The 17,944-nt window shown below is 42.8% G+C and overlaps 1 protein-coding gene across 1 annotated transcript in view; it reads right to left on the bottom strand.

Annotated features, from left to right (window-relative positions):
* Positions 1 to 3,819: 3,819 nt before the first annotated feature.
* The window catches only part of gmps (guanine monophosphate synthase), a 172,273-nt gene continuing 158,148 nt past the window's right edge, over positions 3,820 to 17,944 (bottom strand). Inside the window, exons 13-16 of the mRNA XM_060924180.1 lie at positions 14,877 to 14,992; positions 14,585 to 14,715; positions 10,986 to 11,158; positions 3,820 to 5,716 (exon numbers count right to left, since the gene is read on the bottom strand). Of these exons, the coding sequence (XP_060780163.1) occupies positions 5,615 to 5,716; positions 10,986 to 11,158; positions 14,585 to 14,715; positions 14,877 to 14,992 (522 nt within the window). The 3' untranslated portion in view covers positions 3,820 to 5,614. The remainder of the gene's footprint in view (positions 5,717 to 10,985; positions 11,159 to 14,584; positions 14,716 to 14,876; positions 14,993 to 17,944) is intronic.

The raw sequence follows: 17,944 nt of genomic DNA, 5'->3' as shown, positions 1-17,944 counted from the left end.
ACGAAACACTCTCAGTGTAAAACTGCAAAGAATTTGTTGATAACGTCATCTGTGGTCCATAATATCATTAAAAGATTCTGGAGAAATCTCTGTATGCGAGAGACAAGGCTGAAAACCTCAGGAGACACTGCATTAAAAGCAGACACGTGTCTGTAGTGGAAATCACTGTATGGGCTCAGGAACACTTCAGAAAACCATCGTCTGTGAAAACACTTCATTACTGCATCCACAAATGCAAGTTAAAACCAGATATTAACAATATCCAGAAACACTGCCACCTTCTCTGGGCCCGAGCTCTTTTATGATGGACTGAAGCGAAGTGGAAAACTGTCCGAGGTCTGACGAATCAAAAGTAGAAATTCTTTTTAGAAATCATGGACACCACGTCCTCCAGGCTAAAGAGGAGAGGGACCATCTGGCTTGTTATCAGTGCACAGTTCAAAAGCAGCATTTGTGATGGTATAAGGGTGCATTAGTGCACATGACATGGGTAGCTTGCACATCTGGGAAGGCATCATTAATGCTGAATGATATATACACGTTTCAGAGCAATATGCTGCCATCCAGACTAAATCTTTTTCAGGGAAGGCCTTCCTTCTTTCAGCAAGACAACGCCAAACTGCTTTCTGCACATATTAAAACTGCATGGCTCCGTAGTAAAAGAGTCCGGGTGCTAAACTGGCCTGCCTGCAGTCCAGACCTGTCTCCCATTTAAAACATTTGGTGCATTATGAAGCGCAAAATATGATAAAGGAGACCTCAAACTGTTGAGCAACTGGAATTATAAATCATCAGGCAAGAATGGGACGACATTTCTCTTTCAAAACTACAGCAATTGGTCTCGTCAGTTCCCAAACATTTAGAGTGTTGTTAATAGTAGAGGTGATGCAGCACTAGTCTGGCTAACGCGACTTCAAAGCTCTGCGAGCATTTGGTCTGGCAAAGATATTAAGCCCAACCGTTTCCCAAAGGCGTGGTTGACCCGCCTCCCTGAAATGCCTCAATTTGCTACTGGTCGAAGCCAGAAAAGGCTGTGACGAAGCTTAAACCAATCACATCACTCTTTCCTCTGACGTATGTGACGCGACGGAAACTGCTTGAGTAACAGGAAGAAGATAAATACCTCCAGGGCTGCTCTTTGCTCCGTTTTCAATGAGAACTTCCCGTCGAATGCTTTCAATACAGCATCTACCGCTGTGTCAAAGGCTTGCCGCTGCTCCATGTTCGTAATGTTTCTAGTGAATGAAGCGCTTCCGGCATAGATTCTGTAAACAATCTATGGCTTCCGGTCGCAGTTCTACTACGTCAGTGCCTTGAACACGCCTCTACCCAGGGCCATTGGAGATGCTCAAAGTTGATTGGCTCCCGATTTTTCGGGAGCTTGGAAGAGCTGGAGATAGCTTGCCTTGGCCAGACTAAGCTCGCAACAGGCCCTCGTGTTGCATCACACTTAGGATGGGCGGGCCCAGGCTAATGCAGCACAGTGGTAAACATGTCCCTGTCCCAACTTTTTTGAAATGTGCTGCTAACATCAAATTAAAATTTTTTAAAATAAATAAATAAATTCTGAGTTTCAACATTTGATATGTTGTCTTTGTACCATTTTCAATGAAATTTAGGCTTTCATGAGTTGCAAAATCACCACATTTATTTATTTTTAATATTTTACATGGCGTGCCAAATTTTTTTTTTTGGGAATCAGGATTGTTGAAAAGCCAGTGCAAACCCACTGCAGCACTGCTGAATTCTGGATTGCGATTGGTCAAAAGGCGTGGATTAATTTTTCTATGAAAACAGCAGCTCTGATAGTCACAGGTTTATATTTATACGCTTGCTTCTATCACAACATCTTGCGCAAGCAGTTGTACACCCGATTCTCCACATAAATAAATTAAACACGGAATCGATGTGAAGTTTTCCTGCAAGGAAACGAGGATGTAACATTTATGGAAGGAGTCTGCAGTGTCAGAGACAAAGTTCTTTCACATGTTTAGGTGGAAAAAAAGTTAACTTTTTACACACTCAGTAAAACAGGCTGCATTTTTGTGTCTTAACTTCAAGAGAGGGGGAAAAAAAACCTCAATGAGGATTGAACTCATACCAGCTACTGTTGTTGTGTGCGAGTTTGAAATCTGATCACTACTGTAGGAGGAGAAGTGATTTTTGTGAAATTGCATATGACCCCTGTGTAGCCTCATCCATGGTAGGTGGCGCCACCTGGTGAACAATTCTTGTTGGAATATGTCTTTAGAGTCTTCTGGGTGAGTTTCAGTGAAAACATCCTCGCAGTTTACGAAGAGTAGCGTTTAATGTGACAAGTCATGCAAAAATTTCAGATGCCCAAAAAATCGTAAATATGCCAGGTGGCACCACCATCTTGACATCTTTTATGCACACCAACCTGGAGGACATTCGATACAAGTTTGATCAAAATCGGATCACTCCTATAGAAGGAGTAGCGATTTTCCTGAAATTGCATATGACCTTTGTGTAGCTTCATCCATGGTAGGTGGCGCCACCTGGTGAACAATTCTTGTTGGTATATGTCTTTAGAGTCTTTTGGGTGAGTTTCAGTGAAAACATCCTCGCAGTTTACGAAGAGTAGCGTTTAATGTGACGAGTCAAGCAAAAATTTCAGACGCCCAAAAAATCGTAAGTATGCCAGGTGGCGCCACCATCTTGACATATTTTATGCACACCAACCTGGAGAACGTTGGATGAGAGTTTGATCGAAATCCGATCGAACCTGTCGAAGGAGTAGCGATTTTTGTAAATTGTGGACGGACGACGACGGATGGATGGTGAGACCGGTGAGGGAAGGACTGTTTATAGCTGCCATAAGTGAGAACAGGAAGATTAATGTGTTTTGTAAGACGTCCCACAACATTAAATGGAACCTGTATACAGATAAAGTGTCATTTCTTAATTAAAGCTTCGGTCACAACCGGCCGTACGTGCTCCTACGGCCAGTCTACGTGCAAAAAATGCAAGAAACGCACGGAGGGCGCGCGTGAAATGCACCAGAGCGCGCGTGTGATGTGCTGATTTTCGAGCCATAGACCGGCCGCAGAGGTTCTTTGTCATGTCAAACAAACTCTACGGGCGCTTATGTTTTTTTTTCAGGTTGCAAGACAAACTTACGGCCAACGGACGTCTTTCTCCATGAACAAAAAAAAAACGCAGTGATTTGGGAAACGCCAAAAATCGCACGGCCAAAAAATCGTACGTCCGGTTGTGACCTAGGCTTAAATTGCATTTTTAATTGTTAGCAAACTGCTGTGGAATTAAAAAGACACTTGAGGACCTGCTGTTATGGGAAAATAATTAACAGCAGGTCCAGGGTGTTCACAGCAACTCCATTTTATCACAGCGTCGCTGATTATTTTCCTGTAACTGCATGGCATTGGCGTTTTATTCCTTACATCACACCCAAACAGAATTTTACACAGAAACACATCAGGTTTTTAAATTTCTAATGTTGAAATATATATTGCTTTACCCCAGAGACAACAATTAACCTCCTAGGGCTTAGCAGTCACATGCGTGGACAGCACTTTATGGAAATTCGGAACAAGAATCCACATATGTGGACATACTTTTCCTCTAAAGGTACATCTTATCAAAAGATGATGCTTAGTTTTTATTCTAATCAGGTTCTAATAAGCCCAAATAGCAAAGAGAAAGAAAAAAATGCATGCAAAAAAACAGCTTGGGCCTTAGGAGGTTAAGGTTGTTTGAAAATGTATAAAAGAAATTTGAAAACATAACCTTCCAAACTCCCTATAAACACACAGATGAGTAATTTGTATAAGACGCAAATTGTACATGGACTTCTTTTATTAAAGCTCAGATCTCATTATACAAACGTCAGTTCATCGGGAAACTGCATGCAGTGGCTTGGTTTTGAGGCACAATACTAAAGAAAAAAAGCTTTTTGTTCATTTTTATACAAAAAAAAAATAATAATTGCATAAATCAAACTGAACACAATGTCAGATTGCAGCTGAACCCACTACTGAATTTAAATTCATATTAATAGTATTTTCTTCTGAGTAGACACATGTAAAATGTACACGTACAAAGGAGACAGAGAGAAAGAGAGAGAGAGAGAGAATAAGAACAAAGTTTGCAGTTAAGACAAGGAACCAGTCCACACTTGCATCATTTTTTTTTCTTGCTATTGAAACAAATGATCGTGTAATGAGACGTACAAAAGACAATAAATAGCTAGGCATGTTATTTATTCATTGCTACGACGACATTTCAAATCTTATCTACAATCAGGCATAGATTTCTGGTTTTCGCCCCAAACAAACCTCTACGTATAGTTAACAGAACTAACCAGTAGCCCCTCCCACTTTATCAATTAAAAAAAAAAGCTCTAAATGCGTTAATGGGTCATGTGATCACAGCTAGCCCCCCTTTCCCCGTTTCATAGCTAAAGCTTCCGACGTCGAGCCTCAGGAGACACTACACGGGAAGCGAAAGCACCAAGGCCTTACGAGTTTAAAAAAAAAAAAAGAAAACACACCCAAACACAAGATATGGTTAAATGTGCAAACGATGCTCCTGTTCTCACACACTCGCACGAGCAGACACAAATATACCTTTTCGGAACGCAAAAGAAAAGTATGCAGCATGTGTTAGTTCTGTTGTTCACATCCCTGAAGGAAAAGAAAAGAAAAAAAAAACGAGAAAGGACAAAAAGAACCAGGCACAAAGTCTAGGAAGCTTGAAAAGCTCCTTCACAGCACATTTCGCAGATCTCCACAAGGAAAAATAAAAACAAACCCCCACAAAACAGTGGCAGTTCATCAAGTGCCCTTAACGTCAAACCAGCTCTATTTGGCAAATAAAGAGAATTGGTCACAGGAGTGAGTTAATAACGAGGTGAATAAAGCTGATGTGGAAAATGAAAGTAGAAAGGTCGCAGGAGAAGAACAGTGTGTGTGAGTGATTTCTAGGGATGCATCAATACTGACACTAGCATCAGCATCTTCTACGACACGAGTAGCTAAAAAAACATTTTAATAACGTTTAAAACAGCACCTTCGACGGCGAGCGCGCTCTGTCAAAGACGCTGCTTAAACAGATTTAACGTCTTAAACGTGAAGCTCGGACTGAGGAGTTCATTTCTAGCAGCACGTGACACTGACGAACAAACGCGGCTAAATAAAAACGCTCCAGGTCGTCCCGATTACTTTAAACTCGTTAGTTAAATTATTTCAGAACTCATCGATGCATCCCTAGATATTTCTGCAAGCCTCGAAGCCTTAACTGGCAAATCTACGAAAACACAGATGACTAATTCCTGAAATAATAAACGAATAATCGGCTTAATAATAATAATAATAATAATAATAATCAGAGCAAGCGCCAGAAAATGAAGCTGTGTTGAAATAGCGACTTTGAGCGTGCGTGCGCGTGTGTGTGTGTTAATCACAGTACTGGCTGCTGTCATGGGGAATGTCGTGTTTGTGTTCTCTGAGGGTGGAGAGCTTGTTGGTGAGTGTGGAAACACTGCCATGGAAGGATGAAGGAAGTCCAGAAAAAGAGGGACAGGGAGAAAAAGGGAAGAGGAGGAGGACAGCCCTGAAAAGTTCAGCGCTCTGCTCTACTCCCACTCTGTGGTTCCCGGAGGTTTGGACGTCAGGTCGTACATCACTCTGGAGATCCCCGGGATCTTCTTAATTTCGCTCACCATCTTCACTACCACCTGCAGGACGACAGGAGAGTTAACGCCTTTTTTTTGACCCCACCCCTTTCGTTTCTGAAAGATCATCAACTAGGAAATGCCTGGTGTCTAAATGATATCATTTAAAAATGTCAACTCATATATGAGTGATTCCACGCTTATGGGTACTGAAATGGGGGCATGAACTTATTTTTAAAAATTCACCTAAAACCATTTCTTTTTTTTTTTTTACCATCAGGTCACGAAACATGTAATCTTTAATGAATGATATGTTAAAAGATAACTTACATTTTCTGAGATGTAATAACATATTTATATGCCAAAGTCAGAACGTAACAGAAGTGTTGTGGACATATAGATTCTCAATTTTAACAATGTAGAATTACTTTTTGAAACATAGGAAGGTGATGTTTTAGCAAATATAATTAATAAACATGTGTAGTAGAATAAACATACACATTCTTTCAATAAGATTAACATGGTATATAGCGAGATCGTAATTAATTTGTAACAGACGCGAGATGGACAATCGTAACAGAAGTAATGGAACAGACATCATTTTGGAACTCGTAGGCTTGACTTTGGCATAGAAATATGTTTTTATTACATCTCAGAAAATTAAAGTTATCTGTTAACATATCATTCATTAAAGATTACATGTTTTGTGACCTGATGGTAAAAAAAGAAATGGTTTTAGGTGAATAAGTTCATGTCCTCATTTCAGTACCCATAAGCGTGGAATCACTCATATTTAAAAAAAAAAAAAAATTAAAAATACACACAAAGCACAGCTACAAAAATGTATAAAGGCAATCAATCATTTGTATAGAAGAAAAAAAATTAAATATGAGCCTTTAATGATGATGATGATGCCCTTTATTGTCACTAGTCACATGTACCAGCGAAATTAGCCGTCAACCTGTCCGTACATATACAACATACAATTGACATAGTGTAGACAGGACAGGAAGACAGGGATAAAGATAAAAAGGAAACACAACATGAGGAGAGATAAGAAAAAAAAAAAAAACCCACTACTATGCTCCTGTCAGGAGTACAGTGTGGGAACATTTAGGCTACGTTCACACTGCAGGCTGAAGTGACTCAAATCCGATCTTTTCGCCCATATGTGACCTGTATCTGATCTTTTATTGACAATATGAACGACACAGATCCGATTTTTTCAAATCCGACCCAGGCCGTTTGGATATGTGGTCCTAATTCCGATTCCTATCCGCTCTTTTCATATGCGACTTCAGTCTGAACCGCCGGGTCGCATTCATCCGACTTACACGTCATCAACAAGCCACAAACGTCACTATTCTGCGCTGAAGTAGGCAGCGGGTCTCTCAAAAAAAGTTACAACAACATGGCGCATAATCACGGGCGCAGATAGAGGGTGGGACGAGTCATATTTAAATTCACCTCGTTCGGTCCCCCCCACTTATAGGGAGGAAAAAACATCTATGCTGTCTTTCTTTGCATAAGGCAAACCTCACGGAAAAATCAAAAGACTAATTACCATTCGGTTTATTGAGGTGCACAGCAGTGCATACATAGTTGCAACAACTCACATAAAACAAAGACTGATATTCGGTTGGTTGAGCTGCGCAGACTGCACAGGTTGCGAGCTCGAGCTTGGTTGCTATGGTTACTAACAACGAGTTTGACAGGCATATCGGGGTTGGGGTTGGTTTGCTGGCAGCTTTGTCCCCCCCAGTTTTTTGTCCCCCCCAGTTCAAAAAACGTATCTGCGCCCCTGCGCATGACATCAATGCGAGGGACGCTTCGGGCTGTGAAGGTTCTGAATCTTCTCAATGGAAGGACGCAGAGGTTAGGGAGCTGATTTCCATTTGGGGGGATGCAGCTATTCAAGCTAGATTGGATGGGTCATACCGCAACCGGGCGGTTTTACTTCCGTAAACACTGGCCATGCTCACTGCGTGTGACGTCGTCGTATCCTGCAATGCGCATGCGGAACACTTTTAGGTCGCTTTTCGTTCAGACTGAGGATCACATACAAGTCGCATATATTTGTTAATGTGAACGACCTCACAAAAAAATCGGATTTCACAAAAAAATCGGAATTGAGCATTAAGCCTTGCAGTGTGAACGTAGCGATAAAAAACCTTTGCATAAGCACACAACAACACAAGTACACTTTAAACACAGGACTTGAGGGTGGGAATCAAGGGAAAGGGGAGGAGGTAATCCAGCGCAAGCAAGCAGCCGTCCGCTCCTGCAGCCATGAAGGCGCTGGTCACGCACCCGCTTGTTACACTGGGGGTAAAAATGGCGACCGCGGAGAGTTAGAGAGGAATGTGAGGGCGAGAGTGTCTCCCGGCAGTGACCGTCAGGGGGAAATGTGGTATGGCTCTGTATGTGTGCCTGATGTTGGAGTAAACATGACCCAGAGTGTTCTCCCCTCTAGTGGAACACTTAACATGTTGGTAAAACTTCGGCAGTACAGTCTTCAAGTTGGCCTTATTAAAGTCTCCTGCGATTATGTGAACACCGTCGGGGTGGGCTCGCTGCTGTTCGTTTACGGTGTTCAGCAGGAGAGAGCGCGCACTGTGTTTACACAGGCGTCGGGTGGAATATACACAGCTGTGACGATCACTACAGTTAGCAAAAAGGCCGGCATCTTCCAGACATGTACTCGAGGTCTGTCCGGGGAACAGTGTTCGTCTATAACTGTTCCGTTGTTACACCAATTATCATGCACGTAAATACAGAGCCCCCCTCCTCTGCTCTTACCGGAGTCCTCAGTCCTGTCCCAGCGGAGCAGAGTGCGACCTGCTAGCCGCAAGCTAGCATCGGGTATTTCCGGATGAAGCCAGGTTTCGGTGATAATTAAAACACAGCAGTCACGAACATAGCGATTTCCAGGCGGAGTGAACGGATGCTGGAGGAGGTGCCTATAAATTGATTGACAAGCAATCTAAGACGAGCATTGTGTCCCGTCATGCAGTTTTCCAAACGGGTTTTCTTAACCAAGTGAAACATTTGTGCCGATATCACGGCTTAAGCTATTATTTTATCATTATTTCAAAAAAAAAAAAAATTGACTACTAAATACCACTAAATCTTTTCTTGTCATCGTCACAACTGTGTATTTTTCTACATACCTAATTAACTTTAGTTTAATTTAAATTCCAGAAATCATGCATGATAAAAAGAGAGAGCTGGAGATAAAGTAGTACAGTGGTGCTTGAAAGTTTGTGAACCCTTTAGAATTTTCTATATTTCTGCATAAATATGACCTAAAACAACATCAGATTTTCACACAAGTCCTAAAAGTAGATAAAGAGAACCCAGTTAAACAAATGAGGCAAAAATATTATACTTGGTCATTTATTTATTGAGGAAAATGATCCAATATTACATATCTGTGAGTGGCAAAAGTATGTGAACCTCTAGGATTAGTAGTTAATTTGAAGGTGAAATTCGAGTCAGGTGTTTTCAATCAATGGGATGAGAATCAGGTGTGAGTGGGCACCCTGTTTTATTTAAAGAACAGGGATCTATCAAAGTCTGATCTTCACAACACATGTTTGTGGAAGTGTATCATGGCACGAACAAAGGAGATTTCTGAGGATCTCAGAAAAAGCATTGTTGATGCTCATCAGGCTGGAAAAGGTTACAAAACCATCTCTAAAGAGTTTGGACTCCACCAATCCACAGTCAGACAGATTGTGTACAAATGGAGGAAATTCAAGACCATTGTTATCCTCCCCAGGAGTGGTCGACCAACAAAGATCACTCCAAGAGCAAGGCGTGTAATAGTCGGCGAGGTCACAAAGGACCCCAGGGCAACTTCTAAGTAACTGAAGGCCTCTCTCACATTGGCTAATGTTAATGTTCATGAGTCCACCATCAGGAGAACACTGAACAACAATGGTGTGCATGGCAGGGTTGCAAGGAGAAAGCCACTGCTCTCCAAAAAGAACATTGCTGCTCATCTGCAGTTTGCTAAAGATCACATGGACAAGCCAGAAGGCTATTGGAAAAATGTTTTGTGGACGGATGAGACCAAAATAGATCTTTTTGGTTTAAATGAGAAGCGTTATGTTTGGAGAAAGGAAAACACTGCATTCCAGCATAAGAACCTTATCCCATCTGTGAAACATGGTGGTGGTAGTATCATGGTTTGGGCCTGTTTTGCTGCATCTGGGCCAGGACGGCTTGCCATCATTGATGGAACAATGAATTCTGAATTATACCAGTGAATTCTAAAGGAAAATGTCAGGACATCTGTCCATGAACTGAATCTCAAGAGAAGGTGGGTCATGCAGCAAGACAACGACCCGAAGCACACAAGTCGTTCTACCAAAGAATGGTTAAAGAAGAATAAAGTTAATGTTTTGGAATGGCCAAGTCAAAGTCCTGACCTTAATCCAATGGAAATGTTGTGGAAGGACCTGAAGCGAGCAGTTCATGTGAGGAAACCCACCAACATCCCAGAGTTGAAGCTGTTCTGTACGGAGGAATGGGCTAAAATTCCTCCAAGCCGGTGTGCAGGACTGATCAACAGTTACCGCAAACATTTAGTTGCAGTTATTGCTGCACAAGGGGGTCACACCAGATACTGAAAGCAAAGGCTCACATACTTTTGCCACTCACAGATATGTAATATCGGATCATTTTCCTCAATAAATAAATGACCAAGTATAATATTTTTGTTTCATTTGTTTAACTGGGTTCTCTTTATCTACTTTTAGGACTCGTGTGAAAATCTGATGATGTTTTAGGTCATTTATGCAGAAATATAGAAAATTCTAAAGGGTTCACAAACTTTCAAGCACCACTGTAGTAATAATAATAACAGATAAGGACTCTGGGTGTTTGCTGAATCTCAGAACTGCCTGCTGTCGAAGGGAACGTTCTGTTCTGTTCTGTTCTGCTCTGTTCCCTGAGAGTGAGAACCTTGCTTTGAAATGACGGCGAGTTATTTTTATATCTGAAAAATGCACATCCTGTCATTGACTTTAATAAGCGCAACGCACCAACACACAGACACACAGTGACGGGCAAAAAATTACCCTCCGCTGTCTGTTAAAAAAAAAGTTCAGAGTTGGAGTGTTTTGGACTTTCGCGACTCGCAACCTGACGTCACCGTGAATCGTCCAATCGGACGAGATGAAGGGAGGAATTGTGAAATAAAAGATGGAATAGATGACTGACTATGTTAAAATATCTGCCTGCTTTTCAGTAAAAAAGACAAGAGGTGAATAAATCAATCAATCAATCAGTCAGTACTGGCTGTGGAAGGAGATGAAGAGACGCTCACCTCCTCGGGGATGTGGTTATCCGGCGTGGCAGCGATGCCCGTCATGAAGTCGCTGGTGATGAAGGTTCTGATGACGACGGAGCGCCTGCAGGACGGCTGCTTCTGCAGCGGGTCGCGGTCGAAATGCAGCGGCACGAGGATGACGGGCATCTGACTGATCTTACTCGAGTAGCCTGATGACACACACCAACATTACACCGTCAGTTAAATAAAGCTGTGATCCGGTTACTTAAGATTTCGATTCAGTTTTATTTCTACAGGGCTTTTCACAATGGACATACACATACAATAGGGCTGTTCACACGGCACATATTTGCATCGATGCTGCACCGATGTATTTTGTTGCGATATATCTTACACCGGTGTAAATTTTGTGGCGCGTTCACACGTCACAAACCTGCCTACTAGAGAGAAGCGTGTTCGCACCGGTGCAGCCCCACTTGCGTTCACACGGCAGGTTTTTGCGACCGTGCTATACGATGAAATGAAATATGCGCATCCGTGAAAATGTACTTCCTTTTCCCGGTTGTCATGGCATCACCAAGCGCCGGGAAAACAACGTGGATGAAGACACCAGTGTTGCCAGATACTGCTGACGTTTTCCAGCCCAAAATATGTTCAAATCCACCAAAATGCACTTAAAACCGCCCAATCTGGCAACACTGGAAGACACGCAGTTCTGTTGTTGTTGATATTCACCATTTTGGAAGCGCAGAATACCAGGACGCGAATTATGCAATGCCTGTATGTAAACAACTCTCCTCACGCGTAGCGAGTCTACCCCTGTAGCGTTCAGACGTCCCATTTTATATCAGTGCTGCCCCGCAAACTAGCATTTACTCCGGAGTAAATTTCTTAAACCACCTCCCGAGCAGGCCAATTTATGCTGACAACCCAGTCCTCGCAGATGGCGTCTGCGTAGCCCCCCCCACCTTCTGCGCGCACCTCCCAAAAATTGTGACCACCGCAGAAGCCTCGCAGACAGCGTCGCAGACAAGAAGGCTCTGATTGGTCCACTCTACATCCGCTGTACACGCACTTCCGCTTCCCTACTTTCCCGGTTTGGTTTGTTTTCACGACCGGCATTTTTAAAAACACGAGCGAAGATGGAGCAGCACGAAGAGCGGTTGATCGAGGAAGTGAGGAAGTACATATATCTATACGACTCCAGTTCTAGTCATTATAAGTAACCGGAGGATAAACACTCCACTAACCACACCCACCAACTACTCCTAGCGATTTCGCGACTTCGCGTTCCCTTGCATTGTGGCGGTGAATAACATCGTGCACGCCTATTACTCCCCGCTCAACGATAAATTACAACTGTCTGCGAAAAGCTATCTGCGAAAGCCTTGTCGCAAGAGCATGCACAGGCCCTTAGATTTGCACCGGTTTAAGCAGCTTTCGGGGCGACACCGGGATAACTTTGTACCGTGTGAACGCTCTACCGGGGCAGCCCCGGTGCTACACCGGAGTAAAAGTCGCCGTGTGAACACCCCTATAGATTTTCCAGATATGAATTTTACAGAACAGTATTTATGAAATTTATCTCTAAGCAAGCCAGAAGGCAACAGCGGCAAGGAAAAAACATCAACTGACATATTTCGAGTCGTACTAGGACACGCTTCATCGAAGACGCACCAAATTTGATGAGATGCCTCAGGCCAACACCCCCACCACATACACACATACATGCAATTAGTTCTGACTCACACTCGCCTTTTCCTTTCTTTTTACTCATGCCTTTTTCCCCTCCGTTTACTTCCATTCATTTTTGGCCCCATTCAAATGAATGGAGTTCTGCTCAAAAATACTTCACCGCACATCCACCAAACTTCATATGGCACCTTAAGCCTCCGTCACAACCGGCCGTACGTGCTCCTACGGCCGGTCTACGTGCAAAAAACGCAAGAAACACATGGCGGGGGAGTGTGTGACGTGCTGATTTTCGAGCCGTAGGCTGGCTGCAGAGGTTCTTTGTCATGTCAAACTCTACGGGCGCTTATGGTTTTTTTTTTCAGGTTGCAAGACAAACTTACGGCCAACGTGCGTCTTTCTCCACGAACAAACAAACAAAACAAACAAAAAAAAACGCAGCGATTTGGGAAACGCCAAAAATCGCACGTCCGGTTGTGACCTAGGCTTTAGGCCAACTTGCCCATCTCTCTCTCATTACACACAAAATCGCTCTCTATCCATCCATCTCTCTCTCTCTCTCACACTTGCACAATGTTAAAACTCTGCTGCATCTTTCGTAAATAAACTGCATTCCTCTTCAAAGAATGCACTTTCTGGTTATTATTAGGGATTCATTTTTGTATAGTTATTATTTTGCTGTAGTGCCCCCCTGACACATACATGCAATTGGTTCTGACCCACACTCATCTTTTCCTTTCTTTTTTGCTCATCCCTTCCTCCCCCATTTACTTCCATTTAATTTTGGCCCCATTCAAATGAATGGAGTTCTGCTCTTACCCCTTTATCCACCAAATCAGTTCCAGGGCTGGTTCGGGGCCAGTGCTGGTGCTGGTTCACAACTCGTTCAACTTGCGAGCCAGCTGAGAACCAGTTTGCTTTTCCATCGCTTGCGGTGCTAACGGAAGCCACGTCATTACGTCGCTGTATACGTCAGTTACGTCGCTACGTTTGCATAAACCTTGGCGCGAATATCAAAGCAAAAACAACACAGAAGAAGCAGCAACAACAACAATAATAATAATGGCTGACTTCGTGTTTGTACAGCTGCTGCTTCTCGTCGCTTAAAAATGGCGAGCTTTCGCAGTCTTGTTATTGTTGTTGGTCTTAACAACTCCGCCCCCCCGCTGACGTAAGCGGTTCTTTCCTCTGGCCCAGCAGAGAGTTGGTGCTAACCTGGAACCGGTTTTTCTGGCCCCAGAGCCAGTTCTTTGTCAGTGTTTAACAGAAAACCCGGTTCCAAACTAAGCACTGGCCCCGAACCAGCCCTGGAACCGCTTTGGTGGAAAAGGGGCATCAGTGAATAATAGGGCTGGGTAAAAAAAAATCGATTTTGGATCGATTTCATTTAAATTTCGTACTATCGATTCACAGTGCATGAGATCGAGTTTTTTTTTTTTCCCCCACAACACAATCTCGTGTGTTGTGTGATTTTCCTCCCTCAGCCGTCTCGTGCGTGATGACGCAGCTGCGCAGTCGTACGTCGTGACGTTCAAGCACGCACACAAAATGGCTGAGGCAGGGAAAACGCCGCTCGGCAAGCCGTCTCAAATGAAATCTGGCGTGTGGAATCATTTCAAATTTAAAACGACAAAGGACGAAGAGCTTGATAAAAACAAGGTATTGTATGGAGATAGTTTCATTATTTCAGAGCAGACTGAATTGATTCAGATTGAATCGAATCGTGATTAATCAACTTAAAACCGTAAGAATCGAAATCGAATCAATTTAGGAAATTGACTGATACCAGCCCTAGTGAATAAACAGCCGTATACTTGAAGCCGTACGCTAAAACTCCCTGCACTAGTGTGGAGAATGATCACATCCTCAGCGCACACATGAAGTTCACGCCGTTTCCCAGAAAGTGGTTCACTGTTAACCTGTGAGGGTTGGGGGTCTCTTACCCAACTCCCTGAGGATGGAGTGGGCCACGAAGTCGGCCTGTCTGAGCGTGCTCAGTACACCTGTGGTCAGGAAAGTGGGAGTGATGTCTGTGGGAGGTTCCTTTACGTGTGACCCGAACACATACACGACTCTGAAGGAGAGGGAGAAGGAAAAAAAAAAAAATCAATCATATATACACACACGATACAGAAATCGTTCCTATCCAGCTGTTTATTCAGTTTTAGAAACTATGGATTGGGGAATAATTAATGACTTTAGAAGCACGTGATGGGTGGAGGTGAGTGAGGTTACCTGTTAATGGTGTGACAGATGCGAGGGATGAGTCTGGCCAGGAACATGAGCGATTCCCAGTGAGGAGCTTCTTTACTGGTCACCCCACACACGTAGCTGTACGACCGCGCGTCACCCTGAACACCACAGCAAGCGTCAGATACACCCGCAAACACTTTCTTTACAATGAACACAGCTAAACAGGCATGCAACAATTCACGATTGGGTTTACAATTCAAATTTCCCCATGGTATTAAAATATATTATATATCAAATCAAAATTTTATCAAAACAAACAAAAAACAGTGTTCTGAGAGCACAATATCCCCCACTGGTAACTCGGCCATAACACTGGTAAAACACGACTGAATTGAACGAAACTGTAATATGCGTGATTACTGACATATAACAAAGAATCCTGCCAAGTTTTGTGAAATTCCTCTAAAAAATTGTGAGGAGTTGATTTCAGAAGGTGAGTACCCTTCCTGGGACAGACGGATGGGCAGACATCGCCATGACACAATCCCGCTTCGGCACAGCGGGGGATAAAAATCCACCACTTATTTCATGTTCTTAATAACCAACAACAATCATTATTCAATGTTTTTTATACCGTTTTGATTGGCTGAGAGAACTGCAAATATCTACCTGGAAATAATGGCCTGCTCATGTGCAGTTACTTCACACTTATCAACATGGCTCACTTCCCTAAATTGACAAGCAAGGAGTTGACGTCTTCAACTGAAAGTTTATATACAACCCCGATTCCAAAAAAGTTGGGACAAAGTACAAATTGTAAATAAAAACGGAATGCAATAATTTACAAATCTCAAAAACTGATATTGTATTCACAATAGAACATAGACAACATATCAAATGTCGAAAGTGAGACATTTTGAAATTTCATGCCAAATATTGGCTCATTTGAAATTTCATGACAGCAACACATCTCAAAAAAGTTGGGACAGGGGCAATAAGAGGCTGGAAAAGTTAAAGGTACAAAAAAGGAACAGCTGGAGGACCAAATTGCAACTCATTAGGTCAATTGGCAATAGGTCATTAACATGACTGGGTATAAAAAGAGCATCTTGGAGTGGCAGCGACTCTCAGAAGTAAAGATGGGAAGAGGATCACCAATCCCCCTAATTCTGCACCGACAAATAGTGGAGCAATATCAGAAAGGAGTTCGACAGTGTAAAATTGCAAAGAGTTTGAACATATCATCATCTACAGTGCATAATATCATCAAAAGATTCAGAGAATCTGGAAGAATCTCTGTGCGTAAGGGTCAAGGCCGGAAAACCATACTGGGTGCCCGTGATCTTCGGGCCCTTAGACGGCACTGCATCACATACAGGCATGCTTCTGTATTGGAAATCACAAAATGGGCTCAGGAATATTTCCAGAGAACATTATCTGTGAACACAATTCACCGTGCCGTCCGCCGTTGCCAGCTAAAACTCTATAGTTCAAAGAAGAAGCCGCCGTATCTAAACACGATCCAGAAGCGCAGACGTCTTCTCTGGGCCAAGGCTCATTTAAAATGGACTGTGGCAAAGTGGAAAACTGTTCTGTGGTCAGACGAATCAAAATGTGGAGTTCTTTATGGAAATCAGGGACGCCGTGTCATTCGGACTAAAGAGGAGAAGGACGACCCAAGTTGTTATCAGCGCTCAGTTCAGAAGCCTGCATCTCTGATGGTATGGGGTTGCATTAGTGCGTGTGGCATGGGCAGCTTACACATCTGGAAAGACCCCATCAATGCTGAAAGGTATATCCAGGTTCTAGAGCAACATATGCTCCCATCCAGACGACGTCTCTTTCAGGGAAGACCTTGCATTTTCCAACATGACAATGCCAAACCACATACTGCATCAATTACAGCATCATGGCTGCGTAGAAGAAGGGTCCGAGTACTGAACTGGCCAGCCTGCAGTCCAGATCTTTCACCCACAGAAAATATTTGGCGCATCATAAAACGGAAGATACGACAAAAAAGACCTAAGACAGTTGAGCAACTAGAATCCTACATTAGACTAGAATGGGTTAACATTCCTATCCCTAAACTTGAGCAACTTGTCTCCTCAGTCCCCAGACGTTTACAGACTGTTGTAAAGAGAAAAGGGGATGTCTCACAGTGGGAAACATGGCCTTGTCCCAACTTTTTTGAGATGTGTTGTCATGAAATTTAAAGTCACCTAATTTTTCTCTTTAAATGATACATTTTCTCAGTTTAAACATTTGATATGTCATCTATGTTCTATTCTGAATAAAATATGGAATTTTGAAACTTCCACATCATTGCATTCCGTTTTTATTTACAATTTGTACTTTGTCCCAACTTTTTTGGAATCGGGGTTGTAAATAAATAAAAATTTAAAAAAAAAAACAAAAAAAAAACCACACACTGTGAAAACACGAAAACTTGTCACACGAACTTTATAAAATCAGCAGTTTGCCCTACCATTATACTGGGGGGGGAATCCCTCTCTGAAACTGACGTCCCCCCCACCACACACACACACTAAGCTGGGGGGGGGGGGGGGGGGGGGGGGAGACACACACACACACAAACACCAGTGTGCAGGCACTAGGACCATGCGGAAAGAGCGCCTGCTCAAAAATAAGCACGAGGGTGCAGGCACTAGGACCATGCAGAAACCTCCACCGCTGTCGATTCTCCGTCCGCTTCGCTTTCCTCTCATGCGCTCAAAATGATGCAAACGACAGTTAGCAATGTCAGAAGACCCCCCACCCAAAAAAAAGGGGCAAAAGATGGAGGACATGGGGCTTTTTTTTCCACAAAAAAAAAAAGTTATATTGTAAAAATTGTTCAAAAATAAATGTGAAGATTTAAATATGACTTCTTGAACTGTTTGTTCAGTTGGAAATGCTCTGTAATACGAGCTGTGGGGAGGGAGGGGTCCTGCAGGTGACCATCCTCATCCAGCAAACACCCCACCACCACCACAAACCAGTAAACTACGGGGAAACACTGATAAGTATTTCATTAATAATAATAATAATAAAGATTGATAAAACAACAATTATTGAACTGTTTTCACAAAATATCATGATTTGTGTCTTGC

This window comes from Neoarius graeffei, chromosome 6, assembly GCF_027579695.1.
Source record: "Neoarius graeffei isolate fNeoGra1 chromosome 6, fNeoGra1.pri, whole genome shotgun sequence".
Lineage (NCBI taxonomy): Eukaryota > Metazoa > Chordata > Actinopteri > Siluriformes > Ariidae > Neoarius > Neoarius graeffei.
This window is presented reverse-complemented; position numbering and strand designations above follow the sequence as displayed.